The 19914-nt window shown below is 46.1% G+C and overlaps 1 protein-coding gene across 2 annotated transcripts in view; it reads left to right on the top strand.

The window, feature by feature from the left end:
• DDX19B (DEAD-box helicase 19B) overlaps window positions 1-18938 on the top strand; it is a 39018-nt gene extending 20080 nt beyond the window's left edge. Inside the window, exons 1-12 of one of the 2 annotated variants that reach the window (XM_084906742.1) lie at window positions 5957-6134; window positions 7376-7424; window positions 9317-9367; window positions 10418-10553; window positions 13054-13146; window positions 14274-14376; window positions 14710-14824; window positions 15691-15868; window positions 16183-16420; window positions 16723-16885; window positions 17345-17536; window positions 17954-18938. In XM_084906742.1, the coding sequence (XP_084762868.1) occupies window positions 6078-6134; window positions 7376-7424; window positions 9317-9367; window positions 10418-10553; window positions 13054-13146; window positions 14274-14376; window positions 14710-14824; window positions 15691-15868; window positions 16183-16420; window positions 16723-16885; window positions 17345-17536; window positions 17954-18015 (1437 nt within the window). In that variant the 5' untranslated portion in view covers window positions 5957-6077 and the 3' untranslated portion in view covers window positions 18016-18938. Of the gene's footprint in view, window positions 1-5956; window positions 6135-7375; window positions 7425-9316; window positions 9368-10417; window positions 10554-13053; window positions 13147-14273; window positions 14377-14709; window positions 14825-15690; window positions 15869-16182; window positions 16421-16722; window positions 16886-17344; window positions 17537-17953 lie in introns of those variants that run through there. The other variant, XM_084906740.1, reaches the window with a different exon arrangement.
• Window positions 18939-19914: the final 976 nt, after the last annotated feature.

Below are 19914 nucleotides of genomic sequence, written 5' to 3'. Positions count from 1 at the left end.
ATTTCATACTTAACATCAATGGAGGGGACTTTTTTTTTTTTTTTTTTTTTTTTTTTTTTTTTTTTTAATCAATCTTTATTGTTCATATTATTACAAAGGTTCCTCATTTCTTCCCCCCTCCACCAGGTTCCCACCCCACCCTCCACCCCCTCCCCATCCCCCATTGTCCTCATCCATAGGTGCACAGTTTATGTTCAGTCTCTTCCTCCCTCCCTTTCCCCGATAGTAAATCCCTTTTCAGATAGTAAATCTGTTACTTAGCATTATCTCATATCAATAATACCTCCACATGCCCAATGATACACTTCACACAAAAGACATTTCCAAATAGGTCAACCAGCCTCATCCAGGCCCCACCCAAGGCACTTACAGATCAACACCCCAGCGCTATACTAACTCAACACATCCAGATCTAAGCCTTCATCACTTGATTCAGCAGACCCTCAAGTTCCCGCAAAAGTTTCCAGCCATGTCTGAGAGGCAGCCGTGGGCAGGTACAGGCGAGGAGCGAGCTGTTTCGGGCCTGGCTGCTCCGGGCCTGGCCTCTGTTGCTCTGGTTCGTTCCACAACCAGCTGCTCCAGGTCTGGTCACTGCCGCTCCCGACCTAGTTGCTCTGGACTTGGCTGTTGCTGCTACAGGCCTGGCCGCACCCGACCCGGCTGCTCTGGGACCGGTTGCTCCGGTCCCGGCCGCTCCGGGCCTGGCCGCTCCCAGCCTGACAGCCGCTGCTCCGGGCCTGGCCGCTCCCAGCCTGGCAGCCATTGCTCCTGGCCTGGCCGCACAAGACCCGGATGCTCCGGGCCTGGCCGCTCCCAGCCTGGCAGCCGCTGCTCCTGGCCTGGCCGCACCAGACCCGGCTGCTCCGGGCCTGGCCGCTCCCAGCCTGGCAGCCGCTGCTCCTGGCCTGGCCGCACCAGACCCGGCTGCTCCGGGCCTGGCCGCTCCCAGCCTGGCAGCCGCTGCTCCGGGCCTGGCCGCACCAGACCCGGCTGCTCCGGGCCTGGCCACTCCCAGCCTGGCAGTCGCTGCTCCGGGCCTGGCCGCACCAGACCCGGCTGCTCCGGGCCTGGCCGCTCCCAGCCTGGCAGCTGCTGCTCCGGGCCTGGCCACTCCCAGCCTGGCAGCCGCTGCTCCTGGCCTGGCCGCACCAGACCCGGCTGCTCCGGGCCTGGCCACTCCCAGCCTGGCAGCCGCTGCTCCGGGCCTGGCCGCACCAGACCCGGCTGCTCCGGGCCTGGCCGCTCCCAGCCTGGCAGCCGCTGCTCCTGGCCTGGCCGCACCAGACCCGGCTGCTCCGGGCCTGGCCGCTCCCAGCCTGGCAGCCGCTGCTCCTGGCCTGGCTGCACCAGACCCGGCTGCTCCGGGCCTGGCCGCTCCCAGCCTGGCAGCCGCTGCTCCGGGCCTGGCCGCTCCCAGCCTGGCAGCCGCTGCTCCTGGCCTGGCCGCACCAGACCCGGCTGCTCCGGGCCTGGCCGCTCCCAGCCTGGCAGCCGCTGCTCCGGGCCTGGCCGCACCAGACCCGGCTGCTCCGGGCCTGGCCGCTCCCAGCCTGGCAGCCGCTGCTCCGGGCCTGGCCGCACCAGACCCGGCTGCTCCGGGCCTGGCCGCTCCCAGCCTGGCAGCTGCTGCTCCGGGCCTGGCCGCTCCCAGCCTGGCAGCCGCTGCTCCGGGCCTGGCCACACCAGACCCGGCTGCTCCGGACCTGGCTGCTCCCAGCCTGGCAGCTGCTGCTCCGGGCCTGGCCGCTCCTAGCCTGGCAGCCGCTGCTCCAGGCCTGGCCACACCAGACCCAGCTGCTCCGGGCCTGGCCGCTCCCAGCCTGGATTCTTCGTGGTTGTCTACTGCTGTTCTGGGCCTGGCTGCTCCCAACCCGGCTGCTCTGGGCCGGGCTTCTCCGGGCCCAGCCACTCCGTGTCTGGGTGTTCCTGGACTGGCCACCCTGGGCTTGGCCGCCTCTGCCTCAGGCCTGGCTGCCACTGCCCCAGGTCTGGCTGCTCCAGTGCTGGCCGTTGATGCTCTTGTTCTGGCTGCTGCTGTTCTGGGGCCTGGCCACTGCTGCTCCGGGCCCAGCTGCCACTGCCTTGTGCCTGGCCACTCTAGGCCTGGTCGCCGCTGTTCCAACATTCTGTCCCTTTTTTTTCTCTTCTTTTTTTTTTCTTTTTTTAAAAAAAACAACAAAACGCATTTATGTTGCAATGTTGGCTGGTGCGTTGAGTTCTGACTTAGTCTTTGATTTTTCAAGATCTTCTTTGTATTCTTTCTTAAGTAATTTTACTATCATTTGCTCTCACTTGATTTCTTCACATTGAGAACTTCTTTGGTTTCTTCCTCCTTGTCCTGGGAGCTCAGCAGGTTGGCCTGTGGCACCCCTTTGTTCTCCGCGGGCTCCCGCGCTGCTCCAGCCTGTTGCCGGGGTCGGCGCCGCCCAGGAAGCAGCCCCTGTCCTTGGCTCCGTTGCCAGCGCTCAGCAGTCGAAGGCTCAGGGGCACCCCCCCACTGGGGGCCCCGTCGCCCGGCTCCTTGCTGGCGCCCAGCTGGCCGGTGTCCGGCAGGGGCTCCTGCTTCTCGTGGCGTTCCTCCAGTCTGGAGCTTTCTTTCTCCCTCCCACTAGGGAAGTCCAGGATCAGAGTCAACAGACTGTCCTCTGCGCACAGTGTGCGCGACTCCGGGGGCTCGGCCTTTCGCCACGCTCCCAGGACTCCACCTCACAGCCCCGTCTCCCCCTGCCCGAGCCTGGGTCCCCAGGGACTGGCCCAGACCTGGAGTTCGGGGAGGTCTGGACTGAGGCTCAGAGCTGCCGCCGGAGGCTTTGTTTCTTCCGGCTAGGGTAATCCAGCATCAGAGTCAACATTCAGTCCTCTGCGCGCCATGTGCGCGCGACTCCGGGGGCCCCGCATTTTGCCGTCCCCCGGGATTGTCTCCCCCTGCCGGAGCCTGGGTCCCCAGGGTCTGGCACATAACTTGGGGCTCAGCGCTGCCGGTTCGGGGGTTCAGCCCAGGCTGGGGGTTCTATTTCCTTCCTGCTAGGGAACGCCAGGCAGCACCCAGCCCTCTCCTCCTCTCCGGCTGCGACCTCTCCGCGCGCGCGTGCGTGCGATCGCGCAGCATGTCTCCATACCTTAGGCTTTTTTTCAGCTCCTCTGATTTTCCTTCTGGTTTTCTCCCTCCTTCCTATTGTAGAGTTTTCAGTCAGTCGACTACCTGTAGCTCTGGGCAATGTCCACTCTACATTTTAGTTGTATTCCTTTGAAATTGTTGTGAGCTGCTGCGGCTAGGTGTATACCCGAGCAGCCATCTTGGATCCTCCCAGCCATCGGGACTTTTTTTTTTTAATGTTTATTTTATTGATTTCAGAGAGGGAGAGGCAGAGAGAGATAGAAACATCAATGATGAGAGAGAATCATTGATTGGCTGCCTCCTGCACAACCCCCACTGGGGATCAAGCCTGCAACCTGGGCATGTGCCCTTGGCCGGAATCGAACCTGGGATCCTTCAGTCTGCAGGCCGATGCTCTATCCACTGAGCCAGACTGACTAGGGCTGGAGGGGACAACTTTAGGAAAAGCTGCAGTTGCCTCTAACTTATGGATCATTAGTCCTTTCTGGTTAACTCTCCCACTCTGTTCATGGATCAAGACTCATCTCAAACTTCCCATCCCATTATCTCCCTCAGGTTTCAGCAAATCATCTCCCTAATCCACGTAAACAGCCAACACAAGGAGACATCCTCAACCTCCCACCACCAGACTTATCTCCAAGCACACTGCTTCCCTCTCCTCCTATTACAATAGGAGGTATCCTTATCGTCTACATTTTTTTATCAGTGCACTAAATTCTCTCTCCTGTGGCTTTTTAAGGACTTGTTCTATCAGCTCTCCCTCTCCTATTTTAAATTTTCCCATCCCCAATTTTTCCAGTTGTATTTCATTGTGGTAAAATATGAAATTTACCATCTTAACCATTTAAAAAAATTTTTTTTAAATCTATTTTGATTTTTTTTACAGAGAGGAAGAGAGATAGAGTTAGAAACATCAATGAGAGAGAATCATCGATCAGCTGCCTCTTGCACACCCCCCACTGGGGATGTGCCCACAACCAAGGTACATGCCCTTGGCAGGAATCCAACCTGGGACCCTTCAGTCCGCAGTCCGATGCTTTATCCACAGAGCCAAACCGGTTTTGGCTTAATCATTTTTAAAAGTACAGTTCAGTGGTGTTAAATACATTCAGAATGTTGTTCAACCATCACCACAGTCCATCTCCATTAACTCTTTTTATTTTTTTTTAAATATATTTTATTGATTTCTGAAATCAATAAAAAAAATTTTTTTTTAAAGAGTTAATGGAGTCAATGATCGAGGACTCCATTAACTCTTTTTTTAAAAAAAAATAAATTTTTTTTTAATTGATTTCAGAAAGGAAGGGACGGGGCTCGAAAAACACCAATGATGAGAGAATCATTGATTGGCTGCCTCCTGCACACCCTACACTGGAGATCGAGCCAGAAACCTGGGCATATGCCCTGACTGGGAATCGAACCATAACCTCCTGGTTCATAGGTTGACACTCAACCACTGAGCCAAGCCGGCCAGGCTCTATTAACTCTTTATCTTGTAAAATGGAAACCATACCCAATAAACCATTCCCATGACCTTTCCTCTGAGCCCGACCCCAGCCTGACAACTATCATTTTCCCCCAAAAAAATATATTTTATTGATTTTTTACAAAGAGAAGGGAGAGGGAAAGAGAGAAACACTGATCAGCTAGCTGCCTCTTGCACACCTCCTACTGGGGATGTGCCCACAACCAAGATACATGCTGTTGACCAGAATCAAACCTGGGACCCTTCAGTCTGCAGGCCAACACTCTATTCACTGAGCCAAACCGGTTAGGGCTGACAACTATCATTTTACTTTCTGTCTCTACAATCTTGACTATTCCTAAGTGCTGTATATAAATGAGACCACACATACTTGTTTTTTTGTGACTGGCAGTATGAGCCAGCGTGTACTCTGACACAGAATCAAATTGGTGACCTTTTTGGTACAATGCTGAGGTCCAACTGCGCCACACTGGCCAGAGACCTAAGTTTCTTTCTGAGTAACATTCCTCTTTTCCTTCTGTTGCCTGGTATATATTTGAGTCTACTATGTGCCATGAACTTTTCTAGGTTCACCAGCCAGTTGTTTGACCAAGACATAAGATTTTTGCTCGTTTAGAGTTGGTATTCTAGTTGGAGGAGACAAAAAGTAAACAGGCAGCCATCAAATAAGATACCTTTTGATGGTGTGTAGATGTCAACTGAAGTGTTACCAAGTAATGATAAAGCACCAGGAAGGAGTTAGGCAATCGATGTGATAGGAGTTTAATGGACTATTATGCCACTGCATTGATAATCATGACATCAAAAGATATTTAGCTGTATAACAAAAAGGTCAAATGTTACACTGTATGCATGCTTCGTTTAGGACTATATAAAATGCCTGTGCTGTGACGGGTGTGCACAAGGACTGGAATGACCCAGGAGAAAAAGAGAACGCCGTTTGTTTTTCGGAGTGGTGGGATTGTGGGGCGGGGAGGGAGGTGAGGGCCTTTTGGTTTCGTTTGTTTTTTGCTGTCTTACCTGTTACCGCGTTCTTAACAGTAGACAGTGGCATCGTGTGGTATTCTCAAGGAACTTTTCTTTGTATGAGGCTTTCGAGTTGAGAGATTTATAAACTTAACGAGACGTGGCAGGCTTGAAAATAAAACTTGGGTTCCTTCGGTGTGAGGTTAAATAAAGTGAGTTTCACTTCACAAACCTTAGCGATATTAAGACACCGAGAGGTTAAATGTCTGAGGGAAACCCGCGGAGGCCTCGGCTCGGCGCCCGACGGGAGTGGGCGCGGCCTGGGAAATGGCCGGCGCGGCGCGGACTGGTGACGTGCCGCGCCAGACAGGAACTGACGTCACGTACAGGCAGCACCACTTCCGGCCCGCGTGAGTTACCTCCTCGCGCCTGCTCCTGGGATCTGTGTGTGCGTGTGCGGTGCGGTGAATTTTCCCACGAGTCGGTCTTCCTCCCTCCCTCCGGACCATGGCCTCCGATTCCTGGGCCCTGGCCGTGGACCAGCAGGAAGCGGCTGTCACGTCGGTCAGTGGCCTCAGCTCCGGGGAGAAGGAAGTAGGAGGGCCCCCCGCGGACCCTGCCTCAAACCCGGGGAGTCCACGGGTGGGGCAGGCCTGAGGCCCTCCGAGGAGTCAGTACTGGGCCTTTTGTCTCCATCCGGGCCAGTTAAAGACTTTTATCGTTGTGGCAATCTGTTGCCGTTACGTATGCTGCCTTTTCTGTATGGCATCTCGCCAGTGGGGATGTCAAGGAAAGGCAGATTTAGGCTGGTTCTCTTTCTCAGCAAGAGTAGAACGATTATGTGCTTCTCTTATTTTAACATTGTTAACTTTGACTTTGAGAGTACCTATATTAAAGCTGGGGACAATGAAGCAAAGGAAGTGCCTAGAATAGAGGAAGCAACAGGAGAGCCCAGGCGGGACTGGTTGGCCTCACTGGGAAGTCAGAGAAAAGGGGGCCTTGGAGGCAGGTTCAGGGGGTTAGCCGGGGTGGAGCTGTCGCTGCCCACTGTTCCCCTGGTTGCAAGACTCTTGGGGATTGTTAGAATCTAGGAGATGCACTCCTGAGAGGGTAGATAGGCTCCCAGCAGGGAAAGTGCCTTATTTGAACACTGTTTAGGTCCATGCTCAACATGGTTGGTAGTTCGTAGCTATGCAGAATAACAGATTTCGGTTTTTATATATTTCATTCAAAAAGTATGATATGGCCTGGTATGACTCAGAGGTTGAGCATGGACCCAGGAGCCAGGAGGTCAATGGGAATCAAACACAGCCAGGGCAAATGCCAGGTTTTCGAGCTCAGTCCCCAGTGGAGTGTGTGTGTGTATGTGCATAGGAGGCAGCCCATCAGTGATTCTCATCATTGATGTTTCCCTCTCCCTGTCTCCTTTCTGCTCTGATAACAATTTAAAAAAAAAAAAAAAAGTATGATATAGTATATAGTTCTGGTGCTCTACAGTTTACAGTCTAGTGTTTAGCATCAGATCTTTCCTAAAAAGACAGTTACTGAGAATTGGTTTCACATCTTTTTAAACTTATTTTCCTAATCTAGATGAGATATGATATAGTTGGTATTTGGTTTTAAACAATTTGCTTATCAGGAGGCTGATGTAATTTAATGTTTTAAAACACTGCTTCCTGATAGTTGGTAAAAACCCTCCCCTCTTTTTATTTTACCCTATGCACTTGTGTACATTAGCTTAGTACATAATTCATGGTATTATCCTGTGGCTCTGTTCTCAAGTGTTTTCTTTTATTTCCCTTCAGATCAGTAATTTGCAGATCAAGGACGAGAGAGTCAAACCAGATACCAATGGTGAGTCACGAGTAATTGTAAGCTGGTACAAATTACAGATTTGCTTCTGTTTTGTACTCATAGCTATAATGTGAAAAAAAAGCTTTCATTTAGCATGTTTGGCAAATGTTAGCGCTGGATTTGACAGTCAGTAAAGTCAGTTTCACATTGAAGGGGATATGTTATTTTTCCAGATTTGATCTAGCCTCTGTCATTGTTCACTTGCTAATATTTCTTTAAAAATTTTAAAGGTTAATCTGGGTTCAAAACTCATAAAGTGCCTGGTAGGCATGGTTCAGTGGTTGAGCCTTGACCTATGAACCGGGAGATCATGGTTTGATTCCTGGTCACTGTACATGTCTAGGTTGTGGGCTTCATACCCAGTAGGGGATGTGCAGGAGACAGCAAACCAATGATTCTCTCTCATCATTGATGTATCTATCTCTCCCTTACTGCATTCAATAAAAACAACTCATAAAATATAAACAGGTGAAAGGCCTTTCCATCTGGCCATCATTTACCCAGTTCCCAATCTCCACCTATTATTAATTTGCTAGGGCTGCTATAACAAAGTATTACAAACTGGGTGATTTGAACAATAGAAATTGAGTCTGGAGGCCAAAGTCCAAGATCAGGTTGTCGGCAGGGTTGATTCCTTCTGAGGGCTCTGAGAAGGATCTGGCAATCTTTGGTATTCCTTGGCTTTTAGAAGCATCACCCCAATCTGTCTTTGTCTTCACATGGCATTTTTCCTGTATGCATATCTATGTTCAAATTTCCCCTTTTTAGAAGGACATTAATGGTATTGGATTAGGGCCCACCCTAATGGCTTCATCTTAACCAATTACATCTGCAATGACCCTGTCTCAAAATAAGGTCACATTCTGAGGTACATTCTTAGGAACTTCAACATATGAATTGGGGACGGTCCACAATTCAGATTTCAACCCAGCAATTTTATTATTTGATTTGTTTGTCCCCTTATATTTTGTTCTCTGTCTCTTCCTGCTTTCTTTTGGGTTAAGTGAATATCTTAGATTCCCATTTAAATTTATGGGGTTTTAGCTGTACCTATTTGCATTATTTTATGCATGTTTTAAAGTTTTCTTCATCTAAGTCTTGCATATTTTTGTTAACTTTATTTCTAGGTGCAGTATTTTATCTTTTTAGTTGCTATTATAAGTCAGATATTTTTTAATTATCTCTCTATGTATTTATATAAACTACTGATTTCTGTTGACTGATTAAGTTGATACTTAGCCCTACAAGTTTACAGTCATCTACACTAATAAAAGAGAAAGATTCAAATTGGCTGTACCTTCATGATGCCCACCAGCCAATCAGGAATAAGTATGCAAATTAACCCAACAAAGCTGGCGGGTTAATTTGCATACACAGACACCAAGTGGCCGGGGACAGGAGGCTTGCATCATCTCCAGGGAGTTTGCATCGTCTCCATGGCCTCTGGGCAGCATGGGAAGGTAGAAAGGTGGCTCCGGGCCAGAGCAAAGGCAATGCCTGCAGCCATGGGAAGGAAGACCCATTCTTTCATGAATCTTGGTGCATCGGGCCTCTAGTACATTCTATAAGAAGTGATCATTTTACCTCTGTCTTTTAATTTTTCTTTCTCATATTTAATTATGTTTGCTAATATAAAGCTATAGTTTATATTAAGAGAGGTAAGTCAGAGGTGACATTCTGCTGATGACTTTGAAGTCAGTCAAAATTTCTAGAAATTTCAAATTTTCTTATGCACTTAAAAATTTTGTAGGAATAAAAATTTATTAAACACAAAGAAATGACAACTATTTACATTTTGATCACGTAAAATAAATTTTGGTATTTACATTGTCCCACCTTCTGGGTGGGTTGATATTTGCCTTTCTGATTATGACAACTGTTTTCTTATGTAGGTGTTATCAAAACCAGTGCCACTGCAGAGAAAACAGATGAAGAAGAGAAAGGTAACTACTCATTTAAACTTTGTAGCAAGAGACAGAGTATGCCGAGACCAGTTTGGCTCAGTGGATAAAGCATTGGCCTGCGGGCTGAAAGGTCCCGGGTCCCAGTAGGAGGTGTGCAAGAGGCAGCTGATCGGTGTCTCTCTCTCATCGATGTTTCTGACTCTCTATCCCTCTCTCTTTCTCTCTGTAAAAAATCAATAAAATATATTTAAAAAAAAAAAGACACAGTATGACCCAAGACTTGCCTTTCTGGAGTCAGAGGTATTCTTAGTTATAAGATGAAGGAGAAGAGGAATCCACAAAGGAGACGGAGAAGACACAGTCAGTGAAATAGGACCAAAAGAGAGTGCTGTCCCAGAAATCAGAAGAAAGAAGTTTTTCCGGTTTGGCTCAGTGGATAGAGCATCGGCCTGCGGACTGAAAGGTCCCAGGTTCACTTCTGGTCAAGGGCATGTACCTTGGTTGCAGGCACATCCCTAGTAAGGGGGAGGAGGGGTGCAGGAAGCAGCTGATCGATGTTTCTAACTCTCATCGATGTTTCTAACTCTATCCTTCTCCCTTCCTCTCTGTAAAAAAAATCAATAAAATATATTTTAAAAAAGTAAAGAGTCAAATATAGGTAACAAGTTGATTAAGAGAAGACCTAAAAATTGCCTTTTGGATTGATTTAGCAGTGTAGACATCACAGTGAGCTTGACAAGGGCTGAGGTTAAGTGGAGAGGTTAAATAAAAACCCTCTTCCGTGTACATCCAACAGAAGGGGAGGAGAGGCAGTGGAGATTAATATAGGTAGCCTTCTTAGGGAATGTTCTATAAAGGGGAGGGTAGTGTCACAAGGATGGAGTTTGCCAGATGAGTGTGAAGAACATCACCTGGTGACCCTGGTCAAGTAGCTCGTTGTGGGTTCAATCTCTGGTCAGGGCAGAATCAAACAACGAATGCATAAATAAGTGTAACAACAAATCGATATTTCTCTCTCTCCCTCTCTCTCAAATCAATAAAAATTTTAAAAAATTAGAAAAAGAAAATCTGTTGGTTTCTTCCTGACAGAGGACAAAGCTGCCCAGTCCTTACTCAACAAGCTGATCAGAAGCAACCTGGTTGATAACACAAACCAAGTGGAAGTCCTGCAGCGGGATCCCAAGTCCCCCCTCTACTCAGTGAAGTCCTTCGAGGAGCTTCGGCTGTGAGTGTTTGTTTCTTTGAGCTGTTTCTTATCAGGCCCTCTTTTGTAAAACTTAGCATCACAGATTCTTGTGGGAATTTTGCTTTTTACTTTTATTTTTAAAAAAATCCTGCTGGACCATTGTAGCTCAGTGGTTGAGTGTCAATCCAGGCACCAAGAGGTTCTGATTCGATTCCTGGTCACGGCACTTGCCCAGGTTGCGGGCTTGATCTCCAGTGGGAGGCGTGCAGGAGGCAGCCAATCAATATTGATGTTTCTTGCTCATCGATGTTTCTATCTTTTCCTCTCCCTTACTCTCTCAAATCTAAGTAATCAGTAAGATATATATGTATATATTTTAAAATCCTAATATATTTATCTCTTTGACTAGTTAATAATTCACATGATTCAAAAGTCAAAAAGTATGAAAAAGGTGACAGTGATGGTCTCCCTCCTACCCTTGTTTCTCTGCTTCCCAGTTCTCCTCTTGATAGGGATTTTTAAATGCCACAAATTTATTCATCATAGCTGAAAGTCTTTTTTCTTTTATGCTCTTAGAACTTTCAATAAAATATTGGCTGACAGGTGATTTCTGGATGTCAGGAACATATCTTATTAGGTAAGCTCTTTCGTTAGACTATAGGGTTTATGGTCTTAAGAACAGTTTATCCGCTTTTATAAAGTTTGTCAAAAGAGCCTGTACAGGATTCCCAGGACTTATAGTGCAAAGCAGCTTTCAACATTCTGGAATTTTCAAAAAGTCCAGAACCCAGAATTAAATCTTAGGGGAGCACATGTATGGCATTGTACTAAGAATGACTTCAAATGTGCCAGTATTTTAAAGAGATAATTATGACAGGATATACAAAGATTTTTGTTTCTTCAGTAAGTTAGTAAAGAGGTGTGCATGGCTCATTGGTTTATTTACATGCCACTGTGCTGGGTGTTATGAGTGACACAAGATAAACTAACATTCTTGCTGCCTGCCAGGACCCAAATCATAGATAGAAAACAGCTGATCAATAAGAAAGTGGCGGAGTAAATGGATTCTTTACCTTTATTCAGCAAAATCTATAGTATGCCCACTGTGAGCAGACAGAGGCTACATTGCTGCCAACTATTAACACTAATCAAAGTGTGGCTGTTTTTTTTAATGATTTCAGGAAATTATAATTTTCTATATTTCCTCTCAAGGGCTTCATTCAACCAATCTGTCATTTCTGCTTCTGTTCATAAACTGTATTAGGGCAGCTAGTCATGCTCTATTGTTTTCTGAACTGACAGTTTGCTTTTCCAAGTACCAGTGGGTTTTTTTAAGTTTCTTTCACTTAAAGGACTGGAGCGCTCAGTTCAGCTAGTGATGCATTGTCCTCTGAGAAAAGGCAAGTTCTCTCTGATGTAGCTATTGGTAGCCCAAGGAAACAAAGAATGAAACCTAGGTTACCTAATATACTTGGTCTGTTCTTGTATTTAAAAGATTTGAATTAATCTGCAAAAGAAAAGAAAAAAATTGAGCCGATGGAAGCTCTTAGAACACTTGAAAATCCTCATTCAGTAGTGACTGTTTCCTTGACAACCAAATCAGAATCTGCTGGCATTACAGCCTTTTCTTCCAAATGGCAGACACCAAAGGTTATGTTCTCAAAGTTCTTTGTATCTGAGAACCAAGATAGGCCAGAAGAATTTGCCTTTTAGAGAGTTTGTTAAACTCCAAGAAGGGCTTAGAGGACAGAAGTCTTGAATTGGTTTGACTCTTTTTGGAAATAATCTAGTATGATTTTTGTTAAACACCCTATTTAGAGGTAGCAGAGAGCTCTTTGTAAATGCAATGTAAGAGCAACTTATATAAGAAATTGGTGCTTTTCAATTCTTGATTTTGACTAGACATAAATAAATCTGAGCATTTGTAAAGTTCAGGATGGTAACTGAACTCTCTCTTACTGTATACATCAGCTACTAGAATCTGGCTAAATCAGTTTTCTTAATTTTTCCAAGTATTTGCACTTGACTTTTCCAGGCTGGCTTTGGAAGGACCATTGAATACAAAATGACTGGTTCAATTTAATATCTGTACTCAGAAACTAAAACTGAAATCCCATTCTCCTAAGGGATTTCTATTTCTTAGCAGCGTAGTAAGCAGGTTTACTTTTAGATATGTCTTTTATAATTTACTTTGCACCATGAATTAATAAATACCACTCTTGCAGTATCCAGGGAACACTGGTCGCAGAAGGCCAATCATATTTGTGGTTGTGCTGAAAGCATGAATTCCTATGAGAAAGGAAACTAATCTATATTTTATGAATTGCATAATAGTCGCAGATTAAGATCTAGTAGGAAAAGATGGTTTCATCTTATTTTAAGAAGTTTTTTTTTTTAAGGCATAGGAAAATATGTCTGATAAAGAGAGAAAGCATCATAGATATAGGGAAAGATATAAATATTGGGAAAGATAAAAATCTAGGCCTTTTAAACAATCTTAACAACTAGAGATCCATTTTCTCTCTCCCTGGCCTCTCAGGAAACCACAGCTTCTTCAGGGAGTCTATGCCATGGGCTTCAACCGACCATCCAAGATACAAGAGAATGCGTTACCCATGATGCTTGCTGAGCCGTGAGTATGCACCTATTCAGAATTTGGTTTAATGTCACCCACCAACAGTTACTGTCTTGAGACCAAGATGGGACCTTTGGGGCAACGTTTCTTCATGGGAATAGCTTGAATTGGGTTTTTACAAATTATTTTGAGACCTGCAAAAAGGTGTCAAGGGCAACACCAAGAACACCTGCCAAGAAATAAAACATCATTTAGTTGGCAGTTGTATACCCTTCTCCATTCACATCCTCTCCCACCAAAATAAGCATCTTCCTGAAGTGGGTCATCATTTTTTCATTTCTTTATACTTCTACTACGTATCTATCTATGTGCCCTAAGAATCTAGAGTAGTTTATATATTTTTAAACTTTAGATAAGTGGTATACTTTTATGTACCAACTTTTAAAAAAAAAAAAAAAAAAAAGACATGTTTTTATTGATTTCAGAGAAAGGAAGGGAGAGGAAGAGAGAGAGAGAGAGAGAGAAAAACATCAATGATAAGTGAGAATGATTGATCGGCTGTCTCCTGCATGCCCCTTACTGGGGACTGAACCTGAAAGCCAGGTATGTGCCCTGACTGGGAATCAAACTGACCTCCTGGTTCATAGGTTGATGCTCAGCCACTGAGCCATTCTATTAGGGCTTGCTTTTCTTTTTTAATGACAAAAATGCCACCTATTTCCATGACAATGGGTTACATGAAGTGAAATATGGAAGTTCCCTCTAATGTATCTGTATTTTACATGGTAACTTACATTTTCTATAAAGATGGAAAAGGGAACACAGAAGGGGCTGAGTGCTAGAGGCACATTATGGCTCAGCAGAAAATATTCTCGGGGACTTGTCTTATTGGCACAGATCTTATTGTTAGTTTCCATGGGTCTCTTTAAGGTGCAGAACTAGGGCACTAGCTGTGCTAGAGTCTAGAATAAGGACTTCTCGGTGTGGACCCATCTAAAACAATGATTTTCCATAATATTTAAGCAGTTTTTTAACAATATAAAAAAAAATGTGTCATTGTAGTCAATGCAGAAAATCTGGACTAAAGGTGGCAATCCATATTCCTACTACCCAGAAAGAACATTTTGACAACTTTTTTTGGGTTTAACCAATATTATTTTCATCTCTCTTCTTCCTTCCTCCAGCCCACAGAACCTGATTGCCCAGTCTCAGTCTGGTACTGGTAAAACAGCTGCCTTTGTCCTGGCCATGCTCAGCCGAGTGGAGCCGGCAGAGAGATACCCCCAGGTGAGGGCTGGGGAATCCTGGGGTCCTCACTTGCCTGGGCACTGCCATCTGGTGGGGGATTGACAAGGGTTCCCCTGGAGGGTTCTGAACATTTTCTGTGCTTCAAACTGTTGCTCTGGTAGAGCAGGATGTGGGTAAAATTCATTTGAAAGAACCTTAAACAATAGCTTCCAAAGGCATCCCCCACCCAAGCTGAACGGTTAGCCTGGTTGAAAAAGATGTGGTTCCCTGCACTGTTCAAGTGCTGATAACATCAGCATACTTGTTGCTTTGGAGCCTGTGTGTGTTACTAAAAGGGTCTCCTAAAGTCATCCTTTCTGATCCCCCTGTCAGTGCCTTTGCCTCTCCCCAACATATGAGTTGGCGCTTCAAACAGGAAAAGTGATTGAGCAGATGGGCAAATTTCATCCAGAACTGAAGCTTGCTTATGCTGTTCGAGGCAATAAATGTGAGTATAAGGAGGTGAGCCCGAAGCAGTGAGTAGGGTAGGGTGGTTGGGTGTTTGAAGGTTGAAACATGATGATGATTATTCCACTCTGGTTCATTTGACCTTAGAGTCCAAATGGCATTGACTTGAGCCAATGTATTTAATTACTTGCTAATTTGTTAACAGTTCTCTCCACTCTTAACATAAGATTTTGCATTGTTAGAAAATCAATAGAAAACAGTTTGATGTTACCCAGAAAAGTTGAAGAGAGACATCCCTTTGACCCAGCAGTTTATAATTGCCTAGAGCAGTGGTTCACAAGTTTTTTGGTCTCTTACACTCTTTCTTTTCTTAATTTATAGATTTAGAGAGAGATGCAGGGGAGAGAAACATCTATTTGTTGTTCTACTTATTTATGCACTCGTTATTCTTGTATGTACCCTGATGAGACTGAACCACAACTTTGGCATATCAGGATAACCAACTGAGCTGCCCATCTAAGGCCAGTCTTTTACACTCTCACACATTATTGAGGACCCCAAAGTATTTTTACCAATTTGGGAGAAAATCAGTGAATCATGAGTGAATGGATGGTATGAAAACAAGATAATGCTAAAGAGAAAGAATTAGATGCTGTTGAATTCTAGGAGAAGGTAGGAAGGAACTAACACTGAGTTTTCACTGTGTAGGATTTTATCCTGACCACATGCAGTCAGGTAGGTGTAATTATGCTCACTTTACAGTAGACCACGACTCGGAAACAGTCCTGTATGCCTTGAAATCTGGAATTAACTTCTTCTAAAAGCTCTGAAGAATAGGGCAAGGCTTTGCTTTCCAAAGCTGGTTTTGCTCTGGAAATAACCACAGAACATCTCTTGTCTCCACAGTGGAAAGAGGTCAGAAGATCAGTGAGCATATTGTCATTGGGACCCCTGGGACTGTCTTAGACTGGTGTGCCAAGCTCAAGTTCATTGACCCCAAGAAGATCAAGGTCTTTGTTCTGGATGAGGCTGATGTGATGATAGCTACTCAGGGCCACCAAGATCAGAGCATCCGCATCCAAAGGTAGGACTCTAGATCCGGGAGGAACTTCTCAGCCTTTTTCTGGGTTCTCTGCTTTAGAAGCTTCAGGAGTATGTGATTGATGGGCCACGTCAGCACTGACCATACTCCTACCTGGGTCGAGGAAAAAGACCTAGGGAATCTAATACCACCCTGTCCCTACCCCATGTCTGGTCCTGCCTCTTCCCCACAGTGCTCCTCCACCTCTGCCACCTTCCAGGGGACATATTTGACCATCCAAGCCTGGGAGGCTGTGCTGCTGCTCATGCCACTGAAAAACACGGGCTCATGCCCAACACCTGGGCCTTCCCTTGCAGGATGCTGCCCAGGAACTGCCAGATGCTGCTTTTCTCTGCCACCTTTGAAGACTCTGTATGGAACTTTGCCCAGAAAGTGGTCCCAGACCCAAACATTATCAAACTGAAGCGTGAGGAGGAGACATTGGACACCATCAAGCAGTATTATGTCCTGTGCAATAGCAGAGACGAGAAGTTCCAGGCCTTGTGTAACCTCTACGGGGCCATCACCATTGCTCAGGCCATGATCTTCTGCCATGTGAGTAGCAGCAGGAGCAGCAGCAGCAGGCCAGCCTGGGGAGGAGTTCCATGGCAGGATGTTGTCCAGCCCCCTCCTTCTCAGCCAGTTCCACCTTGGTGCTGAGAAGGACCAGGTTCATTTAAGTAATTCATCCAAAAAATATATGGCTAAATTCTGTTTGAAAAATTTTAAGTCTAACCTGCTGGCTGAATGCCTCAGGTCTTCATGTATATAAATGGCAAAAAGCCACTTTTCTGCAGGTGTTTTCATTTTTTTTTTTTTGCAGGTATCTTCATTTAAAACAATTCTTTTCACTCCAGACCCGCAAAACAGCCAGTTGGCTGGCAGCAGAGCTCTCAAAAGAAGGCCACCAGGTGGCTCTGCTAAGTGGTGAGATGATGGTGGAGCAGAGGGCTGCGGTGATTGAGCGCTTCCGAGAAGGCAAAGAGAAGGTTCTGGTGACCACCAACGTGTGTGCCCGTGGTGAGCAGAGAACTTGTCCTGGTCTGCCAGCCTCGGGGTAGAAGAGAAATCCTCATATATGAACTCAGTGGTTTGGGAGTGGTCACGTGCGGTTGGTGGTGACATTGTTTTCTAGGAGAGACTGGCTTCCCTCAGCAGATATGAACTTGCACGGAAACCAAGTCCTGACTTGGTGGAAGGAAATGCACAGGCTTCTGACTGGTTTACAATGGAGCCTGCTCTTCTTGGGGCAGCCATGAGGTTTCAGCTGCATCACCTGGCACTAGTGTCTAGCAGAGGCTCTCCTACTGACTTCTTAATTTCTTTAGCACCTGCCAAGCCCTGTGGTTTTCCTCTGGGTTCTGCTCCGTGCTCCTGGTCCCTGAATCCCTGATCTGGCCCACCCTGACTCCCTCTCCCCAGAGTTGTGTACGTGGCCTGTCTCCCATTCTTACTCTTCCCCATCTCTCCTTCATGCAGGTATCGACGTTGAACAGGTGTCTGTTGTCATCAACTTTGACCTTCCTGTGGACAAGGATGGGAACCCAGACAATGAGACTTACCTGCACCGGATCGGGCGCACTGGCCGCTTTGGCAAGAGGGGCCTGGCAGTGAACATGGTGGACAGCAAGCACAGCATGAACATCCTCAACAGAATCCAGGAGCATTTCAGTGAGTCCTGGGCGTGTCCTGCCTTTCCTTATAGGGGCAAGTCCGGGGGTGGGTGGAAGGGTAGGTATCCTGTGGCCCCTAGAAGAGGCTTTGTCCCTTTGCACAATCCCCTCTTCCCCTACAATCGGGAAGTCCTCAAAGAGCTCACGTGGGGAGTTCAGTGTTAGGACTGGATGTCAGTTCCCCTTGGCCGGGCTGAGGGCCTTGGACTCGGACTGTTGTTGTCATTGCCTGTGTCTCAGGCACCAGAAGCCTTTGGGGTTAGCTAGAGGGTGTATGTGGGCAGACACAGGGGCTCATTCCTAGCCAGGACAGAGACCTGTGTGTTTTCTCTCCCTGCAGGGCTGCCCTTTCCCTAGGTGTGTGTCTCCATGTAACCCCATGTTGATCTCCCTGTGAAACTTTTTTTATTCTCAGATAAGAAAATAGAAAGACTAGACACGGATGATTTGGATGAGATTGAGAAAATAGCCAACTGAGAGGCACCTGCAGTAGGAAACTGGTGATTTTGCAGCACAGGCCTGGACATCACCAAAGGATAAAGCCGAGTGGAGAGAAACAACCTGCCTTATTTTAAACTACGTTTGGACTTGACAAAATTATGCAAATTATTGAGAAAGGTAGAGGAACATTTTGCATTTGAGAAATTTAGTCCCCCATTTTTTTAAGCCAAGGTTTTCCCCATCTTTAGAGTAATCTGGTCACTATTGGTGTTCACTGGCCCCAGGATTCCATTCCTGCTATCTGGCTAGGGATGCTGAGACCTGCATCCAGCCCCTGCTGAAATGGTAGAGTGTGGGAGAGGCCCACCACCTGGATGGAGTGAGGGGAGCAGCAGCAGATGTCCTTGACTGAGACCAGTCACAAATGTCTCCTGTCCTTGGAGCCATCTTCTCCTAAAATCCAGAGATATTCCAGTAAATCTATTTAACCTCTGCTCTCTGTGCCAGAGGACATCCCTGTTTCTCCGTGCGTGAGCATCTTGGATACTTTGTGAACCTCAGATTGGGGAGAAACATGGATGTCAGTGAATTCCCAGAAGGATTTGTCTGGCAAGGGGCAACGACTCCTTTGAGCATCCAGGCCTGACTTCTCTTGCATTTGCTCTGTCTGCTTGTGCACCCAGCGATTATACATGGCAGCCAGGAGACACTGGGCAATGGTCTGACACATGCCTGGCTCTTATCCATGGGGTATCCACACTATGTCTGAGGTGAGCAGCACAGTTTGGAAAGGAAGTTATGACCAAGTGAAAACTTGGGATTATGCTGGTCATCTGTAATAGTGGATCTATTGGTTACTTTACTTCATACTTAGTATGAATATGGACAGATAAACTAGAGCTATGCCCATCATTTATTATGTTAAGAAATTTTAAAATAATTATGAAACATTTTACTTACCTTGATTTGCCTTTATTTGCATTTTTCTGGTTATTAGAATAATATGTGTGCATTAAAAATATATTTGGGTGTGTAAGTATGAAGTGCAAGTACTCTCTATCCTCACCTCTCCGGGGTCACCATTGCTAGCAGCTTCGTGAACGTTCAATATATTGCCTTCTGTTTGCATATATCAACCTACTTTGATTTTTTAAAATGTGAACATTCTATTCCCAATCTTCTGCAACTCACCATTTCACTTACCAGCATATTTTGTTGATTTTTTTCTTTTTTTGTCTCTGTGACTCTCTCACCAGCATATTGTGGACATGTGGCACGTAGGTCTGTCTCCCTGTTGACCGTGGCATCCTTCCAGCATGTAGCTGCCTCACCTTTATTTCATGGTTCCTCTAGTGAAAGGCATATGGGGATTTCCACTCTGTTGTGTCGCCACAGTGCCTCATGAATATCCTCTGTCCTCTCTGTGCCCTGCTGAGAATCACTCTAGGGTTTTTGGAAGTAGAGTTGTTGGGTCAAAGACTGGGGACATTTAAACTTTTAATACAGCCGAACCGGTTTGTCTCAATGGATAGAGCGTCGGTCTGCGGACTGAAAGGTCCCAGGTTCGATTCCGGTCAAGGGCATGTACCTTGGCTGCGGGCACATCCCCGGTGGGGGGTGTGCAAGAGGCAGCTGGTCGATGTTTCTCATTGACGTTTCTAGCTCGCTATCTCTCTCCTTTCCTCTCTGTGGAAAAATCAATCAAAAAAAATTTTTTTTTTAAATTTAAACTTTTAATACATTGCTAACTTAGTTTGCCAAATGATTTTTACCAACTTATGTTATTGCAGTTATACAGAAATACTATTTTGTTACCTGGTTGCCAACCCTGTACATTTATTAATTTTTAAAACTTTGCCAGTCTGTACAGCAAAAATAAATTACATCGTTGCTTTATTGTTTCGTATTTAGTGAGATTTGGCAAACTTTCAAGTT

Source organism: Pipistrellus hanaki (genome assembly GCF_964339955.1).
Source record: "Pipistrellus hanaki genome assembly, chromosome: 15".
Lineage (NCBI taxonomy): Eukaryota > Metazoa > Chordata > Mammalia > Chiroptera > Vespertilionidae > Pipistrellus > Pipistrellus hanaki.
This window is presented reverse-complemented; position numbering and strand designations above follow the sequence as displayed.